Genomic DNA, 18,443 nt, shown 5'->3' on the forward strand with positions numbered 1-18,443 from the left:
GTACTTCAGCCAGGTTCACAACTACATAGCAAAACACTACCTCAGATTCCTGTTTATCACTTTAAATCTCTCAATTTTCTCTATACTGTATTATTATAAAAAATACCTAATATAGTTATTATTAATTACCCACAAACATGTTTTCTGCTTTATAGAGATGTTTAATGTTGGCGTTACTCCAAAAGAGAGCGTACTTAAAAAAAAAAAAAGGAAAAACTCCATCTTCTGTCTATTCAACTAAAATAAAATCAGATACAAAAATAAATCAGGCCCCCCAAAATTCAGACAGAGAGCTTCAGAAAACAATGATAATAAAAGGCATTTCCAAAATATGTATGGTATATTAATTTATTCAGTAAACATTTATGACCACTATAAACTTCTGGAATGAGGTGAATAATACACAAACATTCAGCAAACATTTATTAGGTACCTACCGTATGCTAGGCTTTGGACTAAATATACCAAAACAAAACAAAAGACATGGACCCTGCCCTCACGGAGCTCACAGTCTAGCTGAAGCCGACAAACAATCACAAATACAAGGGCCAAGCACCAGGGAGGCATTATGGAAGGAAGGACTGGTTCTGCCTGGAGGATGCAGAGCGGCTTCACAGAGACGAGACAATGGAGCTGGGCCTTGGATGAGGAGCAGTTCACCAGATGGAGGGGGAGGGGGAAGCACATTCCAAGCAGAGGAAACAGCACATGAGCAAGCAGAATCTTGAAAGCACATGCCACGGTGCAGGATGACGAGCGGTCCAGCGCAGCTAGCGCGGAAAGGTGCACACAAACTAAAGAGACGAATTAGTTTTAGGTTTTTAGTGAATCATAACTACCAGGAAGTATATCTTCATATTACACTTAGCGCAGCTTAACTGTGATTCTGGTAACAACAGAGTAGTTTGAAAGCATTCCATTCATTTCATAAATATTTAAGCCCCTTCAAAAGACATCCAGCACTGTTCAGAGTTTTAAAAAGGCAGTTTCAGAAAAATAAATCGTAATTTTCCTCCGTACATTTAAGCAGCAAAATAAGCCCAGAATAAAGACTTTCTTAAGCTGAAATCACCCAGCTTCGCCTCTACACACTCAAGGTCCCAAACTGAGCACCCCCGACTCCTACCACTACCTCATATCCTCCTTAACACCTTCAGAACCATCAACCCACAGTAACACCATAGTTAAGCGATACGGAGGCAATTCCAGCCTTCCCTTCCCGCTCTGCCTCTGAACGTGGTACTTGCCGATGCCCCTTGGGAAACCATGCCAGGTAACTAACGCAGTATGTGAGGAAACAGTGCATTCTCACCCCACACCATTTTTTTGGAAATCAAACTATTGTTAAAAAAAAAAAAAAAAAAAAAAAGACAACTGTTAAGCTAAATTCTGAAAAAAAGAGGGATATGAAGCAGAGACCCCATATTCTCCAGGAAAAGTAAAAGGTGAGGAGGAAGAGAGCTTGGGTCAGAAAAGCTTCCTACACTGGCCACCAGGCAACACTGTTCACTAAGGTAGCTCGCTGCTTAGGAAGCTACAACGGGAACAGGAAAGGAACTTGCTAGGTAATTTCACATAAATTCCTGTTTACTCCTCACAACAACTAAAGGAAAGATCTTATTACCTTAATTTTACAAATGAGAAATCTGAGGCCATCAGAGGTTAATAAAGTTGCCCATGACTGCCTGAGCTGGTAAGTGGCAGAGCCAGTACATCAAAACATGCCCACCCCACTCCATACGCCACCCCGGTTCCTCAAGTGAACGCGGCACTCCCAAGGGGCACGCAGGGCTACATCGGCCAAATACCTAGAAAGAAAAGCCCTTCCTTTTCCCTCCACCATTTTCATGGTCAGTGTGAGACAATGGTGGTGGCAACACACATACATGTGTCTCTCTGAAATTTAGAGGGAAAAAAACTGGAAAAAAAAAAAAAAAAGGTTATCTAAGATTAGTTGTTTCGGGGCCACAGGGAGGTGGGGAGCTTTCTCTGTAAAGATACTGGGGGTGTTTTAATACAATTAAATTAGCATCAGAATTCAAATGCTACTCATTTAAATTCCTGTACAATAAACCATCAACTAAGCAACCCAGTAAAAGTAAGAGCTAGTGGAACAATCTCCAATTACAGTATTAGAATATTATTCCTAAAGGTCACTATCCTCAACATCATCAAAAAGTCAAAATAAAAACTGCTCTTTCTCAAATCCTAATCCTGAAAATTAACAGGTAAGTATAAACTATGTGGTAGGTAACGATACTTGCGCCACAATAAAATTTTGCCTCTTTCTGGGCAACAGGAACTATTTTAAGAGGGGGAATAAAGGAGACAATTAATATCAACAAAGAAATCTTTTGTAAATAGTCCCAATGGGTCAAAAGTGTGATGTATGTTGGCCTAGAGAGATACTGAAATGTTGTTTTCAACTGTGCACAATTTTACTTAGGCTATCTCTCTGTAAGCCAACTACCAGAAAATTAATCAGATATATAAGTCAAAATGCTTTGGAGGGGGAGGAGAAAAAAAAACTGGGACATTCAGACAACCAAAATTCCAGTGACATAGTACAATGTAAGATACTTTTGGGAGAGCTTTTGGAATAGCACTCATTTGCTATAAGTAAACTAACCAACCTTATTTTGATTGAGAGGATCATTCCGCAGTCTCTGTTTGTTCTTCTGTAATTTACTAGGCATCATCTTTCCAGTTCTGAAGTCAAAACTGCTGAGGTCAACAGTATTTCCCAGGTACCTTGCCAACTGAGGTTTGCTTCTGAACTTCTTACCACTTGGACTAGAAGAAAGATAACATTAATTGTACAAAAGACAACAATATTTACCCTAGATCACTACATAAACCTTTTCTTCATGCCTTCTTTTCTGCTCCCAATTATTATCACATCACGATTTTACATATTTTTTTTCAAAGAAATATTAGAAGTTTTAGAGGAACTTAATTAGAACTTTTTATCTTCTGTAAAAAGAGATAATGTGTCACCTAATATAATACTCCACTAGGTACACCCCTGGAGCACATAACAGATGTGAATGCCGATTATCCCACTGGGCACTCACCCAGCAACCATTAACAGAATCCCAACCCAAACAGCATGCACAACACAATGTGCACACTGCAAACGTCTTCAATCTTACACATTTTCCAAATTGATGTTTGAATTTTTTTTTTCTGTATTACATATACACAATGCCAACAATAATCACAAAGAACTTCAAAACAAATTGTTCTGAAGTCAACAACTCTTGTTAACAACACATTTACACAACACTTGGAACCCATATAATCTTTGTGCTACCGATTTGAACTCATAACATTCACAACAGAAAAAAAAAATTGTTGAATTTTTGACAATATTTAAATGCTCCCTAATGTTACTGAAAGGAGAAAACTAAGGCAAACATTTGCAAATGTGTTTGTATGATGCTGACATGACTTTTGTTAGCCTAACTCTTATCTGAGAGAAGGGTATCAAGAATAACTTACTTCCTGTAAGAAAAACTGTCGAAGCTGGAAAATGACAGAAGTGCTGGAATTATATACAGGGCTAAACTAAACTAGTGTTTCCTAAAAAAATTTGTCCCATATTGCACTGAAATGTAAGAAAAATTTTATATGAAGAATACCCCAAAGTCTCATCTAATAAATTTTCTGAACCAAATGTGCTAGAATAAACTGCAGTGGGATATGTTACCAGAAGAGAATTGTGAGAATTCTCAAATACTTCTCAAAGAAGCCAACATGTCATATTGAGAACTTAACCTTGCACCAACTGACTGACTACAGTAAAAGAAAAATAATTCAACAGGAAGACAAAAGAGAAAAGGCTGGAAAACCAAGCAATTTACATTTCCCTGGAACAGCAAAACTTCTCTCTGGGTCAAGTCCAAATCAACACACCCCAGTCTGTCACAAACTCCACGGTATTCTGCCACCACAGACTTCAACAAAACTGAAGATCGTATCAACATTCTTTTTCCACAATTACATGACGTAGCTATTCCTGAAACACAATTCAAGGTATAGAATTCAGCCTACAGATGAAGATAACAGCCAGTTAAGACCAGAATATAACAGAATAGAAAGAAGCAAACAACAACCAGAACACAGCAGAGGAAAGAATATAGAATTATGTATAAACAAACCTCAACTCCCATTCTAATCCAGATTTCCAAATATGCTCAGTATCACAAAATAAAATAGCACGCAACCCTCAATACTGTTTAAAACCTGAATCATTTCTGCTCACTGCAAACTTCCACCCCCAAACCTGATCTTCTTGTGTTGCCCTCTATTGTAGCATCACTGTCTACTTAGCAACTAATCTTCAAGCTAGAAGGCCAAACACAATGTTCAGTGCTCCATCCCTCAGCCCACACATCCAATCCCAAGTTCTAAATGTTCAGAGGCTCCCCAGTGCTGACAAAATAGTTTTGCCTCCTTAATAGAACATCAAAAACCTTCCATCTGTTCAGGCTTTTTTTTTTTCCTGACTTTTTCCCACCAGCCTTGAACACGCCTCACGTTCTAAACTCAGTGTCACCAAAACATGCCATGTACCTTTGACTTCCAGTCATGTCTTTCCAGGTGGAAGGATGAGCATAAGCAATATCCTGTCTATCATAAAACTATTAAATCCTCCAAGCCCAGCTAAAATGTCACTGCATCTATGAAGTTGTCTGTGATTCTGCAAGCCCACTTAGAAATAATTCTGCTATCCCTCAATTCTACTTCATTACAATTCTAAACATTCCCTTGATTACTAAACAACCAAAGATTACTATGTCCCTTATTAAAACCCTCAAACAAAACATATATAGGCTAGTACTGAACAAAGTAACTTCTGAGAGCAAAAAGAAAACCTCTCAGTTGAATAGTTAAGAACATGGTTTTCATTTGCAGACACAATGGAACAGAAAAGTCTATGCTTATATAAAACTTACACTGTCTGGAATTTAAAAACTGAACTGGAAAATATTTTCATGGTTAATCTTATACTACATAAGAAATGAAGTATTACTAAAAAACGCAAGTTAATGAAAAATTGGTAAAGAGTACCCTGTTATTATATCACTTATATAATTACGAATAATTTTAATTAAGCTAAAATAGGTATATAGTCCTTATAATCAGATATTCCAGTTACTGGTAAATAAGATTCTGATAAACTACTTGATATACAGATACAAGCATCTGTAATGCACAGCTACAAGTACTGGTCATACACACTGTTGCCTTCAGAACGTGCTACAAGCCATTTTCTTCTCCATAACTGCCATAGCTTGTGCTTGGTGCTTTAAGGAAAGTCAACCTGGCTGCCCCAGGGGATTTTAAGACCAGGGACCTTCCTCTGCAGGAGATGAAGGCAAGCATATTAGAAAGGCAAGGCCCATGGGAATGGTTAAGCAGAAATTCTGTCCGTAGGGACCATTGCACAACGGCAAAATGACTCTGGAAGTGGCCGAGGAAGTCAGTGCTAGATAAACAAAACGACTGTATGTCACTAAAGTGACTAAGTTATCATCTGTCTGCCCTCTAAGATGGCTGCTGTTAGGTAACAGTCTCAGACATACCAGGACTTAATGTGACTAAGCTTTTATTCTAAAAGCATCAAATTGTAACTTAGGGAAATTATTTTTTTTTAAACTCTAGTAGACTAGTGAAGGATATTAGTCACTTTCAGTTTTCTCTGCCCAAAGCGATTACTTCTAATCCTGGTAATGAAATACTAATATTTCACTTTCAACCACAAAAAATTTCCCTACCAACTGCCCCCTAGATCTGCCTATCCTGAGCCAACCTGTGATCTCACCTTTAACTTGTCCTCCCCACTAAATACCCTGAAGAAAAGTAACTATTAAATAAAAATCAAAAGCATGAGTTACATTTTTCCGGTTCATATTAGAACATTTCATCACTTGAACTATGTCTTTGCTTGCCTTCATTTTGATTAAGCTGTTTAAAGCAACTTTTTTCTTTTTAATTGAAGTATAGTTGATTTAAAGCACTTTTTAAACCTAACTCTACCTTAGAGGTTTCTAACTATAGATTATCAAACAGAAATAAATTTTATTTGGCATCTGACTTTCAAATCTAAAAAAACTCTATTGAGATACCAGAAAGACTTAAATAACGGTCACCTTAACTTAGTAGTATTCCCATTATGTCACTCTATAAACTCATCTGTAAACAGCATTACTGGAGCTAGACAACTGTAATATGCCCTGCCAGTCTATGACATGAAAATTAACTCTCTGAAGACTGCTGCTTGCATGTGAAACTGCACTCTGAAAATGAGTAGTAGAGCAAACGTATTTTTTCATGTTACTTTGGTAGAATGGATAATCATGATGTCTAGTCAAACCATTATGAGGAGACCAGAGGTCTGAGCAAACACAAGTATACCTTCAAACCAGTTTCTAACAGGATGAACTGTGGGGGTGGCGGCAACCAAAGTGGAAGAAGATGGACTGGCCTATCAGCAGGAAGGAGCATCGTCGACGGCAGATGGTTAGGTCTACGGCTCAAGAGCAAGTTCTAACACGCATGGCTCTCCAACAACATCAGGAAGTGCTTTGCGGGGAATAATAAAAATTCTAGAAGCTACAGCACTGGAAAAGTTTGAGAATAAAGAAACATCAACTTTCTATTTTTTCTATCCCTCTAAGTGTTAAAGTTTACTTGTTACTTACAAGAGTGTTAAGTATTGAAAGAAAGATTTCTCTAACTTTAAATAACAATTGTCTCCAGAAATCAAATTTTAGCTGAGACTAAAAATCTGAAATTAAAATTATCTTTTTGTACCTTAGTACAATCAGAAAACTGCCAAACCAATTAATTCGAAGAAATATATACCAATTTTTTCAAAACCACATGACATACACACAGGAAAATCCATCTAAAAGTCAGCTCCCAGTCCCCCTTAACTCCTTTCCTCCCAAACTTTAAATGTAGGCCTTTCCTAAAATGAACATCCTCAGCCCTCCTCTATAGTTTGTCCCAGGCAGAATTTATCTACTCTTATCTTATCTTACTTAATATCTCCCATCTCCAATCAATTACAAAATCCAGTTCCTTCATAATCACCTTTGAATCCATCCTTTCTTTCCATTTCCATTGCCACTGCCTAAATCAAGTCTTTATCACCTCAAGTCTCAATCACCACAATAGGCTGATTTTCTATTTGCTAGCCTCTTTGCATCCTAAACTAGCCAGACTGCTCTTCCTCAAACATCACTATTACCAAAGTTCCAGTTTAAATGCCTTCAATGGACTTCAACCCATTAGCAAAAGGAAGCCAAACATTTTGGCCCTGCATTTGTGATTCTCTGTCATCTAGTCTTCTCTTAACCTTTCAACCCTATTTTCCACTCCTCTTACCCAGTGACTCCTGCCATATTGATTTATTCAAGTCTATTCTGAATCAATAGGCTGAATGATTTCCCTCTTCAGCCCTATGCAAACCATGTATTTCACTTGGTCCAGCATGCGTGTCTCCACCCCCCAATCCCCAAGGGCCCAGAAACACTAATCCATCTTATACCTCTTCCACAAAGCCTTAACAGAACAAAGTAACAGGAATTACGTAAATAATCATGAATTACGTAAATAATCATGAACCGCCTGTTGGCATCTCTTGCAGTCTAGTTTGAAATACTGAGTTCTGTATGGCTGTAAAACTTCTACAAGTTCAAATCTTATCTTCACAAATAGCATACTGAAGTATAATTATTTATGAATGAAATGATAGGACGTCAAATGTGCTTCAAAATAATGAAGGCTGAGTCAGGGTAGTAGATGTGGGTATGGAAGAAATAAGGCTGTCAACTGCTGAACTGGACACTTGGTAGTTCTTTACATAATTCTACTTTTGTATATATGTCTGAAATGTTCTATAATAAGATGCTTAAAATATAAACATTAAAGTATGCAAGCTATTTCCCCATGAAAACTGAAAAGTAGTTTTTTAAAAATATGAAGAGTTTGGGCAAGTAACTTGGAGCATGAAAGAATTTCCTTAGCAGCTGGGGTGGGGGCTGGGGTGGAGAATTATTTTTAAAATATCAACAAGAAAAAAAAATGTATTTACAATTTGGCTACTGATAAGATATGACAGCATTCCACCTTTTTCCTCGACTTAAATGTTTAAGGAATCACCACACAATTTTAAATGGTATGAAAGACCTTTAGTAGAATTCAAATTCTGTGCCAATCATCCTTATTCCATAAACTAGCATTTATTTAACAAAAATTATATGCAAAGAGTATACTATTGGTAGCAAATTCTATTATCTCTATATCATGGTTACGAATATGGTTAAAAAGTCAGGGTGATCCACTAAAAAATAAAAAATGAATGAACATAGAATTCTACCTCATCTCATCCCACTGCCACAAGCACTCACCTTTTGAAAAAGCAAAAACACTGGTTATTTTGGTTGAATTGGGGACTGAACACTGTTATGGAAATGTCAGAAATTAAGCATGTCTGGAAATTATTTCAAAATATAATGGGAGAGGTGGGAAGGGGACTGGATATTGATGAAACGAGACTGGCCAGGAGTCGATAATTGTTAAAACTGGTAGACAAGTACATGAGGAATTCATTACACTTTTCTAACTACTTTTGTTTTTGCATATGTTGGAACTTTCCCATAATAAAAAAATATACATATAGATAGATAAGAACACCCAAAAAACAAACTATATTTCTTAAAAAGAGGTTAGGGGTCTCTGGAAAAGACCTTTTTAAAGAAATGCATACATCACTGCACACATGTTAAAAAGAATTTTAAGTTCATTCATCCTTGCTTTAATCTGTGGATTCCTCCAGTATGAAAAGAACTATGAAAGAACATACACACGTACACACACATGTGTTGGGGTGTGTGTATGTGTATATGTGTGTGCACAGACAACTATATTCAGAAAACAGAATGGAAGACAATGTGTCAAAATATTAACAGTGATTCTCTTTAGAACTATGTAAGGATTGTCATTTCTCTTTATATACTCTTCTGTATTTTCCCAATTTTCCACACTGAGCACGGGTTATTTTTATAATCAGGGAAAAAATGGAATATTTTTTAAACCTCTGATGAACTTGTATAACCTAAGCTCTACCCTAAACACATTTCAAAATACAAAATATTGCAAATCCTCACATAATTAACAAGCACATGCTTCTATTTATGCTGGGTAATTAAGTGAAGAGAAAGGAACAAAGATATTACTGATCTATTGACCATCTACTACACGCCGAATGCCTTACATGTATTTTCATTTAATCTCACAAAATTCCATGAAGTAGGATTCCTACCCCTGATTTACAGTTGAGAAATCGGAAGCTTACAGAAGTTTAAAAATCTGTCCAAGTTAAAACAGTAAAGCAAGATTCAAGATTCAAGTCCCAATCTTCTGACTTAAAGTCCCTATTTTTATTCTAAACCAGTGCTATGCAAGTATAGTTTATGCACAGACTTACTTCAAACAAGGTCTTCAAATAAGTACAGAAATGGAGAGAAAGCATTTAGAAACTGCTATGGCAATATGACATGGTAAATTTATGACTTGTAGCATCTAACAATAAAAAGTTGCAATGTGTATTTCATATGTCCACTTTTGTATTATACTGCCCACTTCTGCTAGGGGCCTCCAGGAAAGATCTTTCTTTTTTAAAGAGATGCATACATCACTGCATACATGTTAAAAAGAATTCTAAGGACATTCATTTTTGCTTTAATCTATGGATTCTTTCAGTATAAAAAGAAGAGGAGGGCTTCCCAGGTGGCGCAGTGGTTAAGAATCTGCCTGCCAAGGCAAGGGACACAGGTTCGTGCCCTGGTCCGGGAAGATCCCACATGCGGTGGAGCAACTAAGCCCGTGCGTCACAACTACTGAGCCTGCGCTCTAGAGCCTGCAAGCCACAACTACTGAGCCTGCGTGCTGCAACTACTGAAGCCTGCGCGCCTAGAGCCCGTGCTCCACAAAAGAAGGCATCGCAATGAGAAGCCCACGCACCACAACGAAGAGTAGCCCCCGCTCGCTGCAACTAGAGAAAGCCCACGTGCAGCAACGTAGACCCAGCACAGCCAAAAAATAAAAAAAAAAAAGAAGAGGAAAAGAATACCAAGATACAGTAGTCAAAAATCATCAAGAGGATGATGTTCTTCTTCCTCACATTTGTAAATCACTAATAATTGTTCCTGACAAATGCTAAGTGTTCAATTTTTAAGATCTAATTTTAAATTATATTTACTATCATTTGCATTTACACACTGCTTATGTAGCTAAGTTCCCAAACAAATGAGTTTGAATTTATACTCTAATAAGATAAGGCAAGATCATAAGATCCACATATATTATTCAAATTTCACCCTATTTCATACTTCTCCTTCCTTGAGAAGTTTTAGTTTTTAGAAGTTCTGACAAAATTAAGTAAAACTTCATTTTTCAATTTGCCTAGTCATTTCTTAGTGGAAATGGCAAACAACAATAAAAGATCAACAGACAAGAGCTGCAAGTAATACCTATCAAGTCAAACAGTAAATCCATGAAATAAGAGTTGATGACTTATTTCTAATTCATCATGCTGGGCTAAGAAATCTCAAATACAAGCTAAACATTATGAATCTCTATTAGTCCCAATATAAAGTGTAAAACAAAAACAAAGCAAAAAAAATCATCATCAACTTCACAAATCATCTGCTTCTGTTCCACTAATTAAAGTTAAATTACGAAAAATTAAATTGTGACTCTATATCTCACAAACGAAATTTTAAAGCAATTTGAAAAAAATCATACATCAGTTTCTGTTGGAGATTATTTTTAGAATGTACGTGTATCGGTTCCTTTTGAGCTATGTATTTCCTCTACTACAGGTATTATGCATGTTCTGGCAGGTGAGACTTTGCATGTCAGACTCTAAAAATCGGATGTAGGACAGATGGCAATGTTGCAACCTAACAGAAATCCCTCTAGCACATCACAAAAAGATGTGATGGTACAGTTGAGAAAAGAATTATCAGAGCACAATTTCCACCACACCTATGACTTTTATTTCTGGATTCAGGCTTCAATCAGGCATTATCAAGAAGAGACTAAAAGCAAGTTAAACTTTCAATTACGCAATAAGTATTTAATAAATACTGTATTTTGTTCCTTTCTCCAACTAAAGGGATTTTTTTTAAATTGGTCTGTAGGATACATTTCAACTGTATCTCAACTCTGAAAGAAACATATAAAGCTTTTCCCAGGAACCATATAAAACTATCTCATAAGCTGCATTTAGCCTGCAAGTTACAATGTGATTTCTTCTATTTAAGTGAAAGCTTTTAAAATGAAAAAGATCTATATAGCTTGCTCCTTGGCGAATGTGTTGCCTATCTGAATATCTGATAAATAAGAGGGGCAACCCTAGGATAAACAAGAGAAATATTTCTGAACAAAATGGTCACTTCTGTTACCCAGAAAAATAACTGCTTTAATTATGTTAATTTACCACAATCTTTCCATTTTTTTTTCCGCTTCAATATTACATAGAACTAACTGGAAGATCATCATTTGGTACAATAGCTTCACTGCGAAATAGGATTTAAAATGTACCCCTTGTCAACTTCAGGATGCAAGCATAATAGTAAATAATTACATTATTTTAGTGGTACACCAAGTTTAATAAAGTAGATTAGGCAAGAGATGTTGCAATATTTCAGAATATAACTAGAGGTCTCTATGTGAGGCAGCAGCAGAGCAGGGTAGCTAAGAGTTGTGGGGTTAAACCACCTGCCTCAGGATTCTAACTCTGCACCTACTAGCAGTACAACCTCAAGCCTATTACCTAACTTCCCTGTCCTAACGCCCCACCTATAAAATGGAGATAATTGTACAGTACAACATCACAGGTAATATAAAGCAAAGGCTAAGAGATCATTTAAGCCCTGTTTTACAAAATGTTACGTGCCATGTATCAAACACTTATTTAGTATCTGTGTGTTCAGCACTGTGTCTGGGGGGAGGAAGACAGCTTTGTGAGAAAGCCACAGGTTCTAGGGAAATGAACAACAGAGTAATACAGGAGACACCACGTTTCACTACATAGGGATGACCAGAAAGAAAATATTACGGAGAAAGACAGTTTACTGAACGTCAGCGAGACTTCAATTAAGAACTGTGACCCTTGCAACTATATACTCCAATAAAAATTATAAAAAAAAAAAAAAAAAAGAACTGTGACCCTTGGTCCACTGAGCTAGTTTTTTCCAACAACGACTACAAGGGAGAGTCTATTATTTTTAAACCAAAAAAAAAAAAAAAAAAAGAGGGGAAGAGCCTAGTTGAACTTTGACATCCTCAATGATTCAGAATTCATGCCCTCAAAGACCATACCAGCCTTTCATAACAAATGAGATACGCCTACAGACTTTTTTAAACCTATTTATATGTTCCGTCCATACAACTTGAGTTATTTAATGAACTGTTTTCCTTAGTCCTTAAACATATCCAAAGCTTTAAGGCATCTACATATTTATTTTGGTGTTCTGGAACTGAATCCTTACAGCACTATCCGGTACAGGTACAATCATACCCGCTTTACAAACAGAGAAACCACAGCACTGGGAAGTGTAAATGACATGCTCAAGGCTGCACCATTGGTAAATGCAGAGGTAGAATACCAGTTCCAGACCTTAACCCCCTGTGCCCTGCTGCTTTCCCTGGAGACTCCTACTTTTACCATCTCACTCATGATTTAAAGCCCTCAATTATATTGCCTCTGAGTCCTCTTCTTTCCAGATCAAGGTGAAATCTCTTTAGTCTCTCATCATGCATCTGCTCCTTAATGATTATTTTAATTGTTCTCTGGTTCCATTTTATCTTTTCAGAGAAGTGATCAGGTGTGAATGCATCATAATTTGGTAAAAGAGTCAAAAATGGTTACTATTATGTTTCCAATACCCAACCAGATGACATTTTATGGCAGCAGCTGTAGCAGTTTACCATGACTCCCAGGCCTTTAACCCAGTTATAACCAGAAGTCTAGAACCCAACAAGACATCGATAGAGAGCTCACACCAAGGTTAAGCATAGACTTGATTTTAAAAAAGGCATAAGACAGCTACTAAAGGTGCCTCTGCAGAGGAAAACAATATTTCAAAAATATCAATCTGCAAGTGCAAGAACCAAAAACTAGAAATGACAGGAGTCAAGTAGACCGGTAAGAAAAGTATTGTTCAAATAATGGGCTCATGTGATGGCAATGAACTTTTTCAGAAACTCTACCAATGGATCCAACGCTTGATGAAACCACACCCTTTTAAAAAACAAACTTTGGATGATCATATACAAACTGTCACAGTACTATCAGTAATCCTGACAGAAGGCATAATTATATTGCTTAACTAGCAACCAGAGGCATACCTTCCTATTAGAACTTGGCAATCTCAGGAAACAGCAAAAAAAGAAAAAAATTCTACCAAAATTTGAGGCTTTCTCAATGAGCTTAATTTAAGTCCAATTAATAATTGTAAGACACACCCTGCGTTAACAGGCACAGATTTGTTTAAATTAATCTTCCCATGGGCAAGCTAAATCAGGAGTTAGCATTATTAGAATCTATGTGCACACAACTGTGTGCAGGTGTTCACATTACCAACGGAAGAGTTGACTCTTAACCCACCTATTAACAGATATGGCTAGTATTTTGTGAGCTACTGGTTTTTAATGAGTGGCAGGTATACGGGGATGCTAATATTCAAAGCAGTGACACTGCGGATTGAAAAATAGTGTGTTCACCTCTAATATAAGTAGGTGACTTCCAGCATTCATCACTGAAAGCAGAAGTCAAAGTCAGAGTAACTACTATATCACAAGTATCACATCACACTCTATGTGTCCTCCTGTCCCAGAATGTAACCTCTCAGAATGAAATCGAGACTGGATGTTACAATCTTGTAGAGTAACTAAGCTTTGTAGGTAGACAACAAACAATAGACAACACTCCCTCCAGCCCTGAACTAAGCACATGTGGCACAAATCTGTTCAATGTGTCTTTTCATTTGGCATAAACAAGTAAAAAGCAAATCATGTTGCACTGTCTCATAAAAAGGCTTTAAGGGACTTCCCTGGTGGCTCAGTGGTTAAGAATCTGCCTGCCAACTCAGGGGACACAGGTTCGAGCCCTGGTCCGGGAAGATCCCACATGCTGCGGAAAGCCTGTGCGCCACAAATACTGAGCCTGCACTCTAGAGCCCGCGAGCCACAACTACCGAGCCCTCGTGCCACAACTACTGAAGCCTGAGCGCCTAGAGCCCGTGCTCCGCAACAAGGGAAGCCACCACACTGAGAAGCACACGCACCGCAAGGAAGAGTAGCCCCCGCTCGCCGCAACCAGAGAAAGTTGGCACGCAGCAACGAAGACCCAGTGCAGCCAATAATAAAATAAATAAATAAATTTATTTTTTTAAAAAAAACTTTAGTTTTATAAATTAAATAAATTTTTTAAAAAGACTTTAATTTTATGAATTTATTTATTAAACAAATTTATTAAAAGACTTCAATTTTATAATTTATTAAATAAATTTATTTTAAAAACTTTAATTTTATAAATTTATTAAATAAATTTATTTTAAAAGACTAATTTTATAAATTTATTTATTAAATAAATTTATTTTTAAAAAGACTTTAATTTTATAAATTTATTTTGTTACTGGCTGCGTTGGGTCTTTGTTGCTGCACGCAGACTACTCTTCATTGCGGTGCGTGGGCTTCTCATTGCAGTGGTTTCCCTTGTTGCGGAGCACAGGCTCTAGGCGCACAGGCTTCGGTAGCTGTGGCTCGTAGGCTCTAGAGGGCAGGCTCAGTAGCTGTGGCGCACAGGCTTAGTTGCTCCGCTGCATGTGGGATCTTCCTGCAGCAGGGCTCGAACCCGTGTCGCCTGCACTGGCAGGTGGACTCTTAACCACTGCGCCACCAGGGAAGCCCCAGGCTTTAATTTTAGAGAGTAATTATTACTATACTGGTTTGTGATTCTTCACAGGATGAATTTGTTTAGAAAGTTTTAGATTGATTATATCAGTTTTTCTACCATAAAATAATCTATTGAGCTTGTATAGAAAAGTTAACATCGAAAATTTACAACACATTAAAAAAAAGGTGACCACACATCAGAATGAGCGCTACAGCAATCTGCCTTTTTAAAATAACTTTTCCAGGTACTGCAAGAACAGCAACAAAAAAGCTTTGCAGTAACCAAAAGTAAGTTCGAACAAATACATCATACCAAAACCAAACAAACCATATCCCAGGAGAAATGCCACAGGGAGTGAAATTCAAAGTTGAAGATGCTCTATTGAGAACAGACTAGTCACTTATTCCTCAAGGAGTTCAATCCCAGACACAGAATGTTCTTGTCAAATATAACTGGCTAAAAGACATCAATACAGAGTTTACATAAAGAAGGTTATGCATACTACTTGCTTAAAAAGGAAACAGAAAGAGCTGTTAACGAAAGAATATGCAAAAATGAACAATTGTGAAAAGCACTAAATGAAACAAGTGAACTTGAGAGTAACCATTTGTTCCACAATAACTTTCTTAGTATTATTGAAATAAACTTAATATGTAATGATGGGGAAATACAAAACAAGATTATCACCTTTGTATGTTTAAAATAAGTTTTCTAATTATCATTTAAGATTGCAAAATGAGTGGTCTCGGATTAAGTGACAAAATAAGTTCTAATGCAACACCACTTTCGTTTTATTTTTTTTTTTACTTCAATAGGTGAAATAACTTCACTGAAACTACTCTTCCATATATTTGAGCAACTATCAGGAATATGTTCATATTTACATGTTATACCAGTAGTGATCACATTCTTGTGTGTATGTATATATGTACATACTCATATACACATATACATGTATTTTTTTTAACCTCAAATCTATTTAAGAATATTTTCAATTCATAAACATTGTATTTTGTGTGTGTGTGTGTGTGTGTGTGTGTATATATATATATATACTTTTACCCAGGGGTAATGTATTAAACCTACTTGATGTTGGAAAAAAGGAAATCCTTCCTACCATACTCCAATGGCTAAATGGCAAACAACAACTACTCCAACACGCATATATCATCCCTGAAAATGATTCAATTAGCCCACAAACATGGCCCTCCAAGCCACTGAGTAAAACATGTTTATATTTATATTCTCTTCGATAAATGGGACTGTTTATAAGAAAAGTTAGTAAATTTGTTGTTAAGAAAATTCCATTGGTATCAATAGCCAAAGACACTTCCCTGAGCTTACTGGGTCGGACAGCATGACCACAGGATTCACCATCAAACTGAAAACCTGTTATCATTCAGACCAAGTTTTCTCAATCCAGCACTTGTGACACTTGGGGCCAGATAATCCTTTGTTGTGAGGGCTGTCCTGTGTATCGTAGAATGTTTAGCAGCATCTCTGGCCTCTACCCGCTAGATGCCAGTAGCACCCCCTTCCACGGTGTGATAACCAAAAATGTCCCCAGACATTACCGAGTATCCCCTGGAGGGCAAATTTTGGTCTAGGAGTCTAACAATGTACTACAGTGTTTCGTTTCAAAAGGGAGTAAATTCTGCAACACCAAGAAACTACAGGCATTCCAAGTGGCTACTTCATAAGAAACTTTCGTGCATCCCACAAAGCAACTGAAACCTTGTTACTGTAGATACCTCATTCTTCCACATGTGCATGATTAAACACTCTTGTGATGATGAATCTGGGACAGGAGCCAACAGTGACTGGTTTTATAGTTTCGATGAATTACACCTTCTTTTAACCCTTCAGAGGAATAATCATCCCTGCCAGAGTAACCCTTCTTTCCGCAAGCCATTTTCCCCAACACTTTACCCATAAGAGGCCCTCCTATGGGCTCTCACCATTCAGACATTGTGACTGTCACTGCACTGGGGTCAACTCTCACCCAAGGGCTCGGGCACCTTCTACTACCAGGCCAGTCTGTCTCTGCCACTCCCCTCTGGCCCCTGCTCTCCTCTTGACATCCCCTAACAGGTCAGCTCTCGACCCTTGACCCCGGCCTGACCCTGCCGCCCCCTCCCCGCCCCCAAGGCGGTACCTGAAGTAGTAGACATCGCTCTTGCCGGCACTGAGCCCAGATTTTCGGATCACTTCCTCCTTCTTCCATCCGGGGGGGAGGGCCGGGCAGTCCATCCTCTTCCCGCTCTCCGTGGCCCGGGGTCCCCTGGGCCCCGGTCCCGCGCTCCCCGACGGGAAAGGGACCGGCTCCCGCCGGGGGGCGCCGCCGCCACCGCTGCCGCCGCAGCCGCCGCCGTCGCCGCCAAGGCCGCTGCCGCCACTCTGGGGACGGCCGCGGCCCCGGCCCCGGCCCCGTCCCCGTCCCCGGCCACGGCCCCGGCCCCGGCCACGGCCACAGACGCCGCCGCCCCGGCCCGCCTGCTTCCACCGCCCCCGGCCACGGCCGCCGCCCCGAGCGCCTTCCCTGCGCACGCCGCTCACCGGGGACGGGGCGAGCGCGCAGCCCTGGCCCCCCTGCTCTATGGCGGAGTCGCCGCCAGCGCCGCTGCCGCCCGCCGCGCTCTCCCCCTCCTCCTGCTCCGGGCAGCAGCGGCCTCCCCCCGGGTGCGCGCGCATCCAGCCCCCTCCCCAGCCGGCGCTGCGCTTCTTCCGTAACCGAGCCCTTGGAATCCCGGAGACCCGCCCCGCCCGCAGCGCGGCGCGCGGGGGACGCGCGCAAGCATCATAGAGCGGGCGCGCACAGAGAGGCCCTCCCGCCCGGGGCGTGGCCCCAGCCACCGCCTCTTAGGTCCTCCAAGCGGTCAGGGCGGCCATCTTGTCTCCGCCTCCTCGAGGACACGCCCCCCAGCCCCACCCGCTCCGCCTCCGGCCGCGCCCTTCCGGCCCCCACCCCCACGAGGCGCGCGATTTGGGCCCAGAGTCACTTGTAGAGAAATGTTAGGACTGCGGTTAATTTGTTTCAAACTGGGTTAACCTCTCTCACTGTATGATTTTACCTACGTTTGCTTCCCAATTAAAGAGGAACAAACAAAATGTATCTCATATTTTATGTTTACTATATAAATATGAGACTATTCATTTAACGGCGTAGAAGATACCCCCTTTCCTGCCTCGACATCGTAGCTTGCCAGGGAGCTCAGATTGATGGATTGAGTCGAAGTGTCCCCATAGAGGAGTATCACTATCCTCCAGAGTCTGGCTTCCGGGCCTTAGGACCCTGGACTGATTATTCTCTTATAACTTTGTAAGGCTACAGGAAGGTAAGCAACAACTTGGAAAGTTCCCTCCAGTTCTACAGGTTTTACCGCTAAATTCCCCATAAAATGACCAGAATTCCTGAATCCACCTAGAATTTACCAAATTTCTCAGGATCTTTTCTTAATTTGTACTT

General features: G+C 39.3%; 1 protein-coding gene across 1 annotated transcript in view; it reads right to left on the bottom strand.

The window, feature by feature from the left end:
• MBD2 (methyl-CpG binding domain protein 2) overlaps positions 1-17,822 on the bottom strand; it is a 69,800-nt gene extending 51,978 nt beyond the window's left edge. The window contains exons 1-2 of the mRNA XM_059894362.1: positions 17,133-17,822; positions 2,634-2,793 (exon numbers count right to left, since the gene is read on the bottom strand). Coding sequence (XP_059750345.1) covers positions 2,634-2,793; positions 17,133-17,668 — 696 coding nt within the window. The 5' untranslated portion in view covers positions 17,669-17,822. The remainder of the gene's footprint in view (positions 1-2,633; positions 2,794-17,132) is intronic.
• Between the last annotated feature and the right edge of the window lie 621 nt (positions 17,823-18,443).

The sequence above is a fragment of the Balaenoptera ricei genome, chromosome 14, assembly GCF_028023285.1.
Source record: "Balaenoptera ricei isolate mBalRic1 chromosome 14, mBalRic1.hap2, whole genome shotgun sequence".
In the NCBI taxonomy this organism is placed as follows: Eukaryota; Metazoa; Chordata; class Mammalia; order Artiodactyla; family Balaenopteridae; genus Balaenoptera; species Balaenoptera ricei.